This window comes from Clytia hemisphaerica, unplaced genomic scaffold (assembly GCF_902728285.1).
Source record: "Clytia hemisphaerica strain Z4C2 unplaced genomic scaffold, Clytia hemisphaerica genome assembly, whole genome shotgun sequence".
NCBI lineage: Eukaryota > Metazoa > Cnidaria > Hydrozoa > Leptothecata > Clytiidae > Clytia > Clytia hemisphaerica.
Genome location: NW_027103836.1, coordinates 2006112 through 2018021, shown reverse-complemented (window position 1 = coordinate 2018021; position 11910 = coordinate 2006112). Strand labels below are relative to the sequence as shown.

Below are 11910 nucleotides of genomic sequence, written 5' to 3'. Positions count from 1 at the left end.
TCATTGTTTAAAATTAGGTTCTGTCAAATTGTATTTCGACGCAGCTTGATTTCAAGACGTTCTATTATTTGATAAATGCCACGTGTCTCATTTAACTCTAATTAAGCCTTCGCTATTGTTTTTACTAGACAAGTTCATTGTTTAAAATTAGGTTCTGTCAAATTTATGGTTGTCTGTCTGAGATACAAATTCATATAAATTTAGTAAACGCAAATTATATCAAGACATATTTCAGTACAATTTTAGCCGTTCAAGATTACTTCTCTTAGTGATAAGTACGGTAAGGTAAGTACCATCTTTTAACTTACTAAGGCTTGCTTCAGTAGAAATGAATTCTTCACCGTTTTACGAATCCTGTATTCGTGAATACTCCAAAAAGAAAATTTGCAACAGTTGTATACATTTTAGAAGCAGTTTTAGCATTCGTCACACAGATGAACTTGTAACTCATTTTTCATCGAATAACAAATGATTATTTACTACACTCCTCACAGACCCACTGAAAAAAATTGTCAAAATATCGTCCCCGGTGGCAAATTATCCTCCAATTTTCGTCCCCACTGAAAATAATCAAATAATCCTATCCTCACTGCAAAATATCATGCTATTGTTCCCATCCCCACTGAATTATCTCTGACTTGAAAACAAAAGAATTGAAATCCCCAGCCATTAAAAATATTGGAATATCAATCCCCATCGAGTTTCACCAGTCTGTTATTTTCATCCCCACTGGCTGAAAAAATCCTACCGGGTCTGTGAGAACGGGGTGTTCATTTACTACACTTTACTTCCCACTGGAAAACCTTTTCAAAAAAGATTTTCAGAGTTAGTATTGGTTTTGTATTTATGTATTAATTCTCTGTTTTTCAGCAATAATTTCTCTTTAGCAATGAAGATCTGTTTTGCTGTGTTATTGATATTGGCTGTCTTGGCCATCGTTGAATCAAGGTGGCGGTAAGTGGTTCACTTTTAAGCCTCAAAATGACCATGTCTTTACTTGTAGCAACTACTTTCTTGAATATCGTTTAAAGTTAGTCTTTTCAAGGTTGAAGTTGCGTGAGAGCGTATACGACTAACAAGGGTATTAACAAAAGGTGTGACCAGTGTGATCAAACCAGATGGATGGTTTAACAATATGTAAAATCGGCATTTATAAATTCGATTGGGTCAATAAACCTTGTCGGAGTTTTTGATTTTTCAAAAAGCGATGCATTGTGGGATTGTTTTGGGGGTATTACAATAGAAATCTCTTAGGAATTCCTCGAGGGAATTCTACTGTAATACTCCCGAAACAATCCCACAATGCATCGCTGTTTTAGAAAAATAAAAAACTCCGATAAGGTCTATTGGCTTGATAGGACAGTTAAGATTCGAGATTTTCACTTATTTTCATCTCTACTAGGAGACATAGACGTCATCACCATTCAAAACATCACCATTCAAAACATGGCTCATCCAAACAGGTTTCTACAGGCAGTCAAGGAGGAAACCATGATATGAATAATTGGGATTTCTTCATGTTAGTGCAACAATGGCCTCTTTCATCATGCGAGAAAGAAAATGTAAGTTATTTTAGAACAAACCATTATAAAAATAAAAAGCTTTAATGACCAGAATTTTAAGAATATTTTGCTTTGCGGACTTTAAAACACCGAGATTTGTTGGGAAAATGGACAAAATAAAACATTGTTAAGAACACCTTTAGCCTTAAAACTCAAAAAGTTAAAAACATCCGAAGGCTTCAAAAATTAATGTGTTCTTATAAAAAAACGTGTATTTGCGTATTAAATCTATGTAGAGAGTACAGTATTAGCCATCAAAAGTTATGCGTTAAAGAATCTTTCCTTTCCCGGCTAATAAAGAACCTTCCTCTAAGATATCACAGGTTCTTGAGTTAGCTTTCTCACGAAACGTAATAGTTATCGGACATTTGCGAGTACAATATGAGAAATATTTTACGAGTTCCGAGATTTTTCCGTACAATATTTTCCGAGCCTGTAGGCGAGGAAAATATACGGAAAATCCGGAACGAGTAAAATATTTCCATATTGTACGAGCAAATGTCTGATAACTGGTCTATCGGTGACCCAAAAAATGCACTTTTTGTGTTGGAAAAAAGCGCAGGGCACTTTCGTAGCAAAGTGACGTTAGATTGCTGCTACCGCTACAATGCAACAATATCTTTTCGTCAATTTATATTTTGTACATGTAAAATATAAGATATATTGTACTCTTTTTAACCAATCAGATTGCAGATATTTTTTGGATCGCCGATAAAGAATTTTAAGATTTAAAGAATTCAATAATAACATAGTCAAACTATTCAACATAAAATTGCACGATTCTACTCAAGTTCCACTCAAGATAGGTGCCTGAAATATAACTCACTTCTTTCTAATCTAAATCGCAGATAATTACAAAACTGCAGTATAAGGAGCATGAATCCGTTTTAGTAGATGCCTACAGCCTAGCTGCTTTCTATACTTTTTCCCTACTTATACTACCTAAAATGATTCCTCTCCACTTCTCCGTTTACCACATTCTAAATTACATTATTAGGTAACACATGAGCACACATGTGTCATCCCAAAGTATGTTGATGGCTGGACACTTCATGGTCTATGGCCTTCAACCAATGTCGAAAAGAATTACCCAACAGAGTGTACTAATGAAAAGTTTGATCCCGAGGAAGTCAGGGTATAATTCATTTCATATTTTGACTATATTGTTTTACTCTTTATGATTAGCAAAGTCGATTGAAACCCCCTCATAATACTGCTATTGTATATGTCACATATGTTATGCGACCGAGAAAGACTTGGTAGCTTTAGGAGTACAGACTAATTTTGTTTTGTTTAGGGCTGTTTGTAGTTCTTTTAATGGTCCAACGCAAGAAGGAGCCTGAATTATAACACGCTTCTTTCTATTGCACGAATCCTTTAGTAGATGCCAGCGGCCTTTCTTCTTTCTATTCTTTTGACCTACTATTCTTCACCTGAAATGATCCCTCCCCCTTACCGTTTTAACACCCCTTCAAGAAGCTGTTTATGCTAAATGTGTGTCTTTTTTCAGGATCTGAAGCCTCGCATGTTGAAGTACTGGCCCAACATGTTTGTAGATTCGGACAAGAATCATTTTTGGTAAGAATGTTGTCTGTTTTATTCGAGTGTCTCCTTAATTCGATCAAGCTATTTTGTCTCTCTAACACGAATGTCTCCTTAAAACTCGAACCAGTTATTTTGTCCCTTCAGTTAACAATGTCTTTTAAACCTTACACCGTAACTCGAGATTTCTTTAACTTTAACAAATTTGTGTTGCATGTGCGTGTTCGAGTTACGGTGACTCTACAACCTTTTCAAGACTAAATTAATACCCCTATGACACCATATTTGCAAGCTGACAATATATGCTGCAAAAATTCGCTTTTAAGGTCACGCAATTACAATGTAGCATTAGTGGCATAATAAAGTCTAATTAAAGGAAATACCTCACTGGAAAGATGAATTTAAGGGGATAATTTTGATAATATTAGCGGGCCGGCTAACATTTTTTCTACGGTGCAAACAATTGTATATGACCATGAGAAATGTAAATATCTTTTTGGACCTATCATTTTTCAATGATACTAATTTTGGTAGCCGGAACTTTCTAAAAATTGTCAGAACAGCCGAGAATCGCCGGAAAACGGATTTTCTTGAATTTCTCGAGCTGTACTTGTTTATTTGTCATGAAATTTTGCACACTGGTGCAAAATGGCAACCTAAAATGTAAGGGAGCCCGGTTTTCGAAAAACAATATCTTCCCTGCCGAAAATGCTAGAAATATGCCAAAAATAACAGTTTTCATTATTGGTTTTTTGGACCTACCTGGAGGTCCTATAAATTAACCTCTGTTCGTCCGTCCGTCCGTCTGTCCGTCCGTCCGTCTGTTACCAGCTTTTCTCGAGATTGGCTCATTAGTTTTTTCTGGTTTTTGGCACAAAGATGCAAAATGGCAATGCCCAAAATGTGACGGAGCCTGATTTTCGAGAAAAAAAAATTTTCCGGCCGAAAATGCCGGAGATATGCCGGAAAAACCGGTTTTTTGACATTTTCTCGAGATTTCATCATTAGTTTTTTCTGATTTTTTGCTTAAATATGCGTATTAACAATGCCCAAAACATGACTGGGTCCGATTTTTGAGAAAAAAATTTTTCCAGCCGAAAATGCCGGAAATATGCCGGAAATCACCGTTTTTCTGAATTTTCATTAGACTTTTTCCTTATAATTGGTTGTTTTTTCATTCAAAAACATTTTTAATGGCAATGCCCGCCATCAAGCATGTTTCAATTTTCAATAAAATTGATTTTTGAAGCCGGAACTATTAAAAAATCGCCGGAACAACCTATATTCGCCGGAAAGACAGTATTTCTTGAATCTCTCGAGCTATAATTTATATTTTTTTATGAAATTTTGCACACTGATGCAAAATGACAATACCTAAAATGTGACAGAGCCCGATTTTCGAAAAACATTTTTTTCCGGCTGAAAATGCCGTGAATATGCCTGAAAAACCGGTTTTTTGACATTTTCTCGAATTTTCATCCTTAGTTTTTTCTGATTTTTTGCAGAAAGATGCGTAGGCGCAATACTCAAAACATGACAGAGTTCGATTTTTTGAGAAAATTTTTTTTCCGGCCGAAAATGCCGGAAATCGCCGTTTTTGTTTTCTAGAAACCTTTATTAAGCTGTGCGTTTTTCTGATAGTGTATTGTTTTTATAAAGAAAAGCGTTTAATAACTTATTTACTTTTTGGACCTACCTCCGGGTGCCCCGGTGGAGGTCCTATAAATTAACCCATGTCCGTCCGTCCGTCCGTCCGTCCGTCCGTCTGTTACCAGCTTTTCTCAGGATTGGCTCATTAGTTTTTTCTGATTTTTTGCACAATGATGCAAAATGGCAATGCCCAGAACGTGACGGAGCCCGATTTTTGAGAAAAAATTTATTTGGGCAAATTTGGGCCAAAAACTACCTAAAAATAGGATTTTTTGGACTTTGTGCAAAAATCCTGTCATTACTTTTTTGATTTTTTGTACAAAGATGGAGTGCAAGATTCTCTAAAGAATGGCTGAAGTGGTTTTTCCCGGAAAATTCTTATTCGCCTTAAAAAGCGGATTTTTGTATTTTGGGGGAAATTCCCTTTAACCAAATAAGAAAATATAGCTTTTCTCAATGTTGACTCATAATTTTTTTCTGATTTTTTGCACAATGATGCAAAATGGCAATGCCTAAAATGTGTCGGAGCCCGATTTTCGAAAAAAAATATATTTGGGCAAATTTGGGCCAAAAACTGCCTAAAAATAGGGTTTTTTGGACTTTGTGCAAAATTCTGTCATTACTTTTTTCTGATTTTTTGTACAAATATGGAGGGCAAGATTCTCTAAAGAATGGCTGAAGTGGTTTTTCCCGAAAAATTCTTATTCGCCTCAAAAAACGGATTTTCGTATTTTTGGGGAAATTCCCTTTAACCAAATAAGAAAATATAGCTTTTCTCAAAGTTGACTCATTATTTTTTTCTGATTTTTTGCACAACGATGCAAAATGGCAATGCCTAAAATGTGACGGAGCCAGATTTTCGAAAAAAAATATATTTGGGCAAATTTGGGCCAAAAACTACCTAAAAATAGGGTTTTTTGGACTTTGTGCAAAATCCTGTCATTACTTTTTTCTGATTTCTTGTACAAAGATGGAGGGCAAGATTCTCTAAAGAATGGCTGAAGTGTTTTTTCCTGGAAAATTCTTATTCGCCTTAAAAGACGGATTTTCGTATTTTGGGGAAATTCCCTTTAACCAAATAAGAAAATATAGCTTTTCTCAATGTTGACTCATAATTTTTTTCTGATTTTTTGCACTATGATGCAAAATAACAATGCCCAAAATGTGACGGAGCCAGATTTTTAAGGAAAATTTTTTTGGGCAAATTTGGGCCAAAAACAGCTTAAAAGGTTTTTTGGGTCTGAATGGTTTAAGTGATTTTCGTATTTGGGGACAATCCTTTTTACCATTTTACATTATTCAACACACAAGCTTTATTTTTCCATTCTGAATTTTTGTACAATTATTGTCACTTTTTTTCTTATTTTCATCTGATGTTAATCATTAGGTAGGTCCATTCAGCATGTTGCTTGTTTTTCATAAGTCTATTTCAATAGTATTGATAATTTCTACCAATAGATATGCTTTCATTTTATATATTTTTGTATTTTGACCAGTTATGTCTTATGTGTTTCATTGTTTCAATGTTCATTGGTTAGTTTTGGTAACCAGGTAGGTCCATAAAAGTATCCCTTGTTCTGATATATGTTACGATGTTATGTATTCATGTAACCATCTCATGATGTTTTTCCGATCTGTGTTCGCTCGTTCGTTCTTTTTCCACGATTTTTTCCATCATTGCTTTAAACTACAACTAATCGACTTTCCATAACTGGAACCTCCTCAACTTGATTATCTCCATAAACGCGAAAAAAATTGAGGAGATTCTTATGCTATTCTGCCTCTCTACAACTCAAATTTCCGTAACACAAATAATTTTACTAACTATCCTCTTGGTGTTCCAGCACTTGACTATGTTACACTTTCCTACTTGCTCTACTCAGGCCCTTTAAGTGGTTCTGAAACGAAAATTCTCTTTTCCCTCTTTTCTAAGATCTCTTCGGTACAGTCTTAAAAACACCGAGAGAGTTGTATGTTCAATGAAAAGGCCTCACGCATCAATCAAAACTTTAATCATCAGGTAGGTCCAACCAGCGTTCCGTTTATGCTTATTACCTTTGAACTGGCATCTTGATAAATGACATGGTACAGGGCAATACAAAACTTAATCTGTTTGGTCGACAAATTTATCCTTTTTCTTTAATTAGGGCACACGAATATGAAAAGCATGGCACATGCGCAGAAAGTGTTCCAGGCTTTAAAACAGAGCACGAATTCTTTAATAGTGCATTGAACTTACGTGATGAACATGATATTGGAAAGTAAGTAGTTGATTGATTATATATAGCCTGTACAAACCCGCCTGCGGGTGATTTTTTTTCTAATTTTAATATCTTTTCGCGTTGTTTACTCCCCGTTATCTTTTTGGTACTAAACTAATGTAATTATATCAGTGGGAATAGAAAATTTTCTCTTGAGAATACTTCGTTTCTAACAACGATCAATGTTCAATACACGTCGCAAATGGGAACTCTCCCAGGTTATGCAATTCTATTCTAGATGTATAGTAGGCTACTCTTGGTACAATACGTACTTAGGGCGATGTTAAGCATAATACCATCCCGCCCGTGTATCGAGAGAAAAGGATTGGCAGAACCTGGTACTTTTAGGTTACAAATAAACGAGGGGGTCGCATAAACGGGGGGAGGGGGTTGGAAAATTTTCGAGATTTTGTTAAACGGGGGGACCTAATTGCCGATGAGGTTGGAAATTGTACTTCTAAAAACCAAAAAACAAGACAAATATTATTAGTTACACGGTCTTCTCGAGGTGGGATACGGGATATACAGGGTCAGTAAAAACCGCATTGGTGGCGGGGCTTGTCGAGTTTTTTTCTCAATCGAATGCGAGGAAGACAGATACGGTTTATATCCCACCTCCGCGTGATGTCTTTCGACCAATGGAATCGCGAGAATCTCACTGATGCGGGATAAAATCAGGCTATTTAGAGCAAAATAAGGGGCCCTCTCTTTGACAGCTGAAAATATTCTTGAAAATTAATAAACGGGGAATCCTATAAGGTCGGGGGGGTTGGAAAATTTTCAAATTAACAAGCGGGGGGGCGTTTATTTGGAACCTAAGAGTAAGCACGCTACTCTTTTGGTTCTGTACAATGTAAGGTTAATCTCTCTTACTTTCTCTTCGATAGCATTCTTGCCAGTCAAGAAATCACACCACGAGATCAACCATACGAGGTATTCTGAAATGTTCTGTTTAAACTCTCTGACCCCCCTGTTTTTATTGTTAGTTACTCCTAAGAAGATGGTTTATTAGCCCAAACACTGACTATATGTTATATCAACAGAGGCTAACATTTTGCAATCTATTGCTAGAACGCGTCTTCATAAGGGAAAATTTATAAGGTTTTTAACCCATCAAATATCACACTGTCATCATATATAGGATCGCTCAATTTTTTCGGTCCTGAACCAGTATTTTTTATAGTTTCGGCAGGTATGCGCATTTAAATCAATTTTTGTTTTGAAAATTTGAAGTTACAAAAGCTCTAAAAGGGAAGGAAACGTATACTTCTGACCTACCTATCGAAAACATACTTCTTCTAGCGTAAATTATGAAAAATATCTTTTGTAATATTTTTTTTCTTTAGGGTTCTGATCTGAACGATGCATTGAACAAAGAATTGGGGAAGACAGGATGTGTGCAGTGTCAAAAGATTAAAGTAAGTTAAAACTATTCTGGTACTCCAGTTCTTTGAGTTGAGGGGCCAAGATTCCATTAACACTTGTAGTTGGCAGCTAATCAAATTTTCTGATATTTTACAGTATCTCTTTTATTGAGGCAGATGACGTCCTTCATTTTTGACTAAAGAACCTACAACACTAACAGCTCGGTTGACTTTTGAATATTCGGTATTGAATTTACAAGAAAACTCGAACCCAGTTCCCTCACGCTTTAAAGGTTGTTATATGTATCATTAAATTGTCAACAAAACATCCACCAAGCGCGTTGGAGGGCCGAAATTTTCAAATCATTTTATATCAATCCCTTTTCCCACCTCCAAACACCCCAAGTGACATAGGCAGGCGGTATAAAAAACCCACTGAGAACCCTTCCTACTGGAAAAATTGTCCAAAATATCGTCCCCGTTGGGAAATTAATTATCCTCCAATTTTCCCACTGATAATAATCAAGTAAACCAATCCTCGCTGCAAAATATTATGCTTTTTTCACATCCCCACTGAATTTTCTGACTTGAAAACAAAAGAATTTGAAATCCCCAGCCATAAAAAATATGGGAATATCAATTCCAATCGAGTTTCAGTCAATTATTTTTATACCCACTGGCTGAAAAAATTCTATCGAGTCTGTGAGAAGGGGGTTTTTATAAAGGGTAACAGTGTTTTAAAAGGTAACATTAAAATTAAAAATCTTTTTTATGACAGGATATTGGTTATGTCATTTCGGCTGCCGTAGTTTGTCTGAGTAAATCAAAAGAAGTGATCGATTGTCCATATTGTGAACATAAATGTTTGGATGAAGACAAAGTTTACTACCAACCCATCCGGGGATAATATTTATACTTCTAATGAATTTTAATTTTTGCTGCTATACACCTTTTCGACTGCAGCCGCCAATTACCGCCAATTCTGTCCATTTTACCACCCTAAAACCATCCCAGGCTTTTTTTCGCGCCTAAAGACAATAGAAAAAAGTGTAAAAAAAGGATTAGATCGATGAAGCAAATTGTGTGTGGATTCTTACCCATGACCTTTAGTTTATCAGACGATTTATCTCTCAAATAAGCCATTAATGTCACGACTTTTATATATGAGTGTGGATTGAAAAATTTCAAGCTCACTTTGCTTACTTGATAGAAAGATCAAAATATTATCTTTTTTTAACTTTTCCTTATTTTAGTAGAGTCACACTCTTTATTATATTGCATGGCAATAGACCAGATGGCTAAAAAATTACTCAAAGCTGAAAAAAATTTTATCATATTTTGAAAACTAAATTTCCTTCTGAAGCAGCTCTAAATATTACAACACCTGATTTTTTGGCTTTAATCATGGCTTTAATTAATCGATCTTGAAATCCCTATCCATTAAAACCATGCATCATTTTTTTCCTTCTCCCTCTCTTCCCTTTACGCCGACGGGTAAAATAATTTCTCACATTGAGCGACGAGAGAGACGAGCGTAGCCAAAGGGTAATCCTAGCCAAAGAGGCACTCTTGCAACTTTTAGGTTGAAAAAGGAAAGAAACATATAAATATTTTGCCTCCTATACTTCCGCTAACGCCACGGAACTGCATGAATACAATCTTCTCGAGATGCATAAATTTATTGCTGTCCTCGTTTTTAAACAGATTTCATTGCTATAAAATTACATATTCACAGTGATAATTGTGTTGTTTACACCTCATGAGACATTTTGAATTAAAGACTTTGTTTTAGAGTTAATGTTTGCCTTTTGGGAATTTAAATTGGTTTAAATGTGTAATTTCATAGCAATGAAATCTGTTTGAAAACGAGAACAACAATAAATTTATGCATCTCGAGAAGAGTGTATTACCAGTGCGTGTCCGAAATATGGAGAATCCACTGTCTACCAAAGGATCTCTGTTTCAATTTATGACCTCACCCATTTTAGTCTGTGGGTAGAAAAGAATTAAGAACATTAAAAATTGAATAAAAGCCGAAACTGCTCCAAAATATAAATGGCTCTGATCATGAATTTATTATAGACACTGGAAAAACAACGTATAAAACGGTGGAGAGCGAAGCATTGTCTTTCTTTTGTTTAAGAAAACAATCGAGGATCTAGCTTTGCCCGCAAAGGACAACTGTCATGGCGGCTCGAAGTTCTCTGATTTTGAAAAATGATTAATAATCTCTTATCTAAAAAGTCCTCTATCTTTATCTTTTTGTACTTTTACTCGCCAAAAATTTGGAAATAAATGCTAAAATACTTAACTGATACATGTATTAAATCTGTTGTGAGAAAAACATCATCAGACAAGAAAAATCAAACAAAAGGCCTAAAATGATACAGAATTTTAAGTTTGCAATATCTCTCTAACATCTTTCTGAGAAGAGCTAAGATCGACATATATGAGACTTGAGTGTCTTGGCTTCACCGTGGTATGGAAATATTTTGGAGGCTCTTGGTGGATCGGTGGTTTTATTGAGGTTAAATTTTGAAAATTTCTGGTGTCAACATTCCATTTTTCATACATAGCATGTTTTTCGTATCTTTCTTGCAACTTGAAACGTCATAACAACACGTAATTAGCAATTATTTTGATGCGTTCGCCTCTCTAAGGAAAACTTAATTTTTATTTGGGAATTGAAATGACTGTGTTAAGATGAGAAAAATGATTAAAATGTTACGAAAAATCGTTTAATGAAGGAGTGAACAATAATGTCATTACTGCGGACAAGGCTAGAACATGAGAAATCAATGAAAATATAGCTCCTTGGTTATTCAGTGTCTATAATAAATTCTTGCTCTGATAGACACATGCTGTGACCTGTGTTACAAAACTATTTTACTATTTTGTAATTTCTTTTTTTTCTTTTTGCATAGGAGACATATAGAGGGTATCATTTTTTATGGGCAACATATATACATACATATGATTTTTTCCGTGAAATGCCAAATCAATTTCTTGTCAATAGACGATATCCAGTCTGTGCCACTAACCCGATCGGGAAGATTCTTCCGAAATGGGAAGAAACTTCCCGAACAGGAAGAACTTAGGCGAATTTTTTCTTCCTGATTGGGAAGATTCTTCCTCTTTGGGAAGATAAAAAATGACTGAATCTTTCGGCGAAACTGTACGATGACCGGCGAAAGTTGAAACATTTTGGAGCTGATAAAGCATCAAATTTTAAGATTTTTCACCGAAAGAAAAATAAACTTTACCGTGGAAATTTGGTTTAATTTTGAAAAAACTGCGTTAACTTCCCAAACGGGAAGTTTCAACCCGATCGAAAAGTCCTAGGTAAGTAAAATAGCGGGAAGATCTTCCCGTTCGGGAGTCAAGTTAATTTCCCGTTCGGGAAGCTTCTTCCCATTTCGGAAGAATCTTCCCATTTTGGAAGAATCTTCCCGATCGAGTTGGTGGCACAGACTGATATCGGCTTTCCGAATTCTCCCCGAATGATTACCAAAGATGCATTGCGCGGAAAGT

At 35.5% G+C, this 11910-nt stretch overlaps 1 protein-coding gene across 1 annotated transcript; it reads left to right on the top strand.

Moving 5' to 3' along the window:
• The first annotated feature begins 228 nt into the window (after window positions 1-228).
• LOC136807225 (ribonuclease Oy-like) lies at window positions 229-9378 on the top strand. The gene is made up of 9 exons (XM_067063821.1): window positions 229-285; window positions 871-954; window positions 1403-1562; window positions 2560-2697; window positions 3073-3140; window positions 6902-7015; window positions 7903-7948; window positions 8362-8433; window positions 9158-9378. The coding sequence occupies exons 2-9, from the start codon at window positions 890-892 to the stop codon at window positions 9284-9286; spliced, it is 792 nt and encodes a 263-aa protein (XP_066919922.1). The 5' UTR covers window positions 229-285; window positions 871-889; the 3' UTR covers window positions 9287-9378.
• The last annotated feature ends 2532 nt before the right edge of the window (window positions 9379-11910 follow it).

What these genes read in the sequence shown, in the direction of transcription:
- LOC136807225 (XM_067063821.1), top strand. Translation starts at nt 890, where the DNA reads ATGAAGATCTGTTTTGCTGTGTTATTGATATTGGCTGTCTTGGCCATC. An exon ending in CATCATGCGAGAAAGAAAAT is followed by an intron (nt 1,563 to 2,559) that starts GTAAGTTATTTT and finishes TTACATTATTAG; the next exon opens with GTAACACATGAGCACACATG. An exon ending in TGCAGTGTCAAAAGATTAAA is followed by an intron (nt 8,434 to 9,157) that starts GTAAGTTAAAAC and finishes TTTTTATGACAG; the next exon opens with GATATTGGTTATGTCATTTC.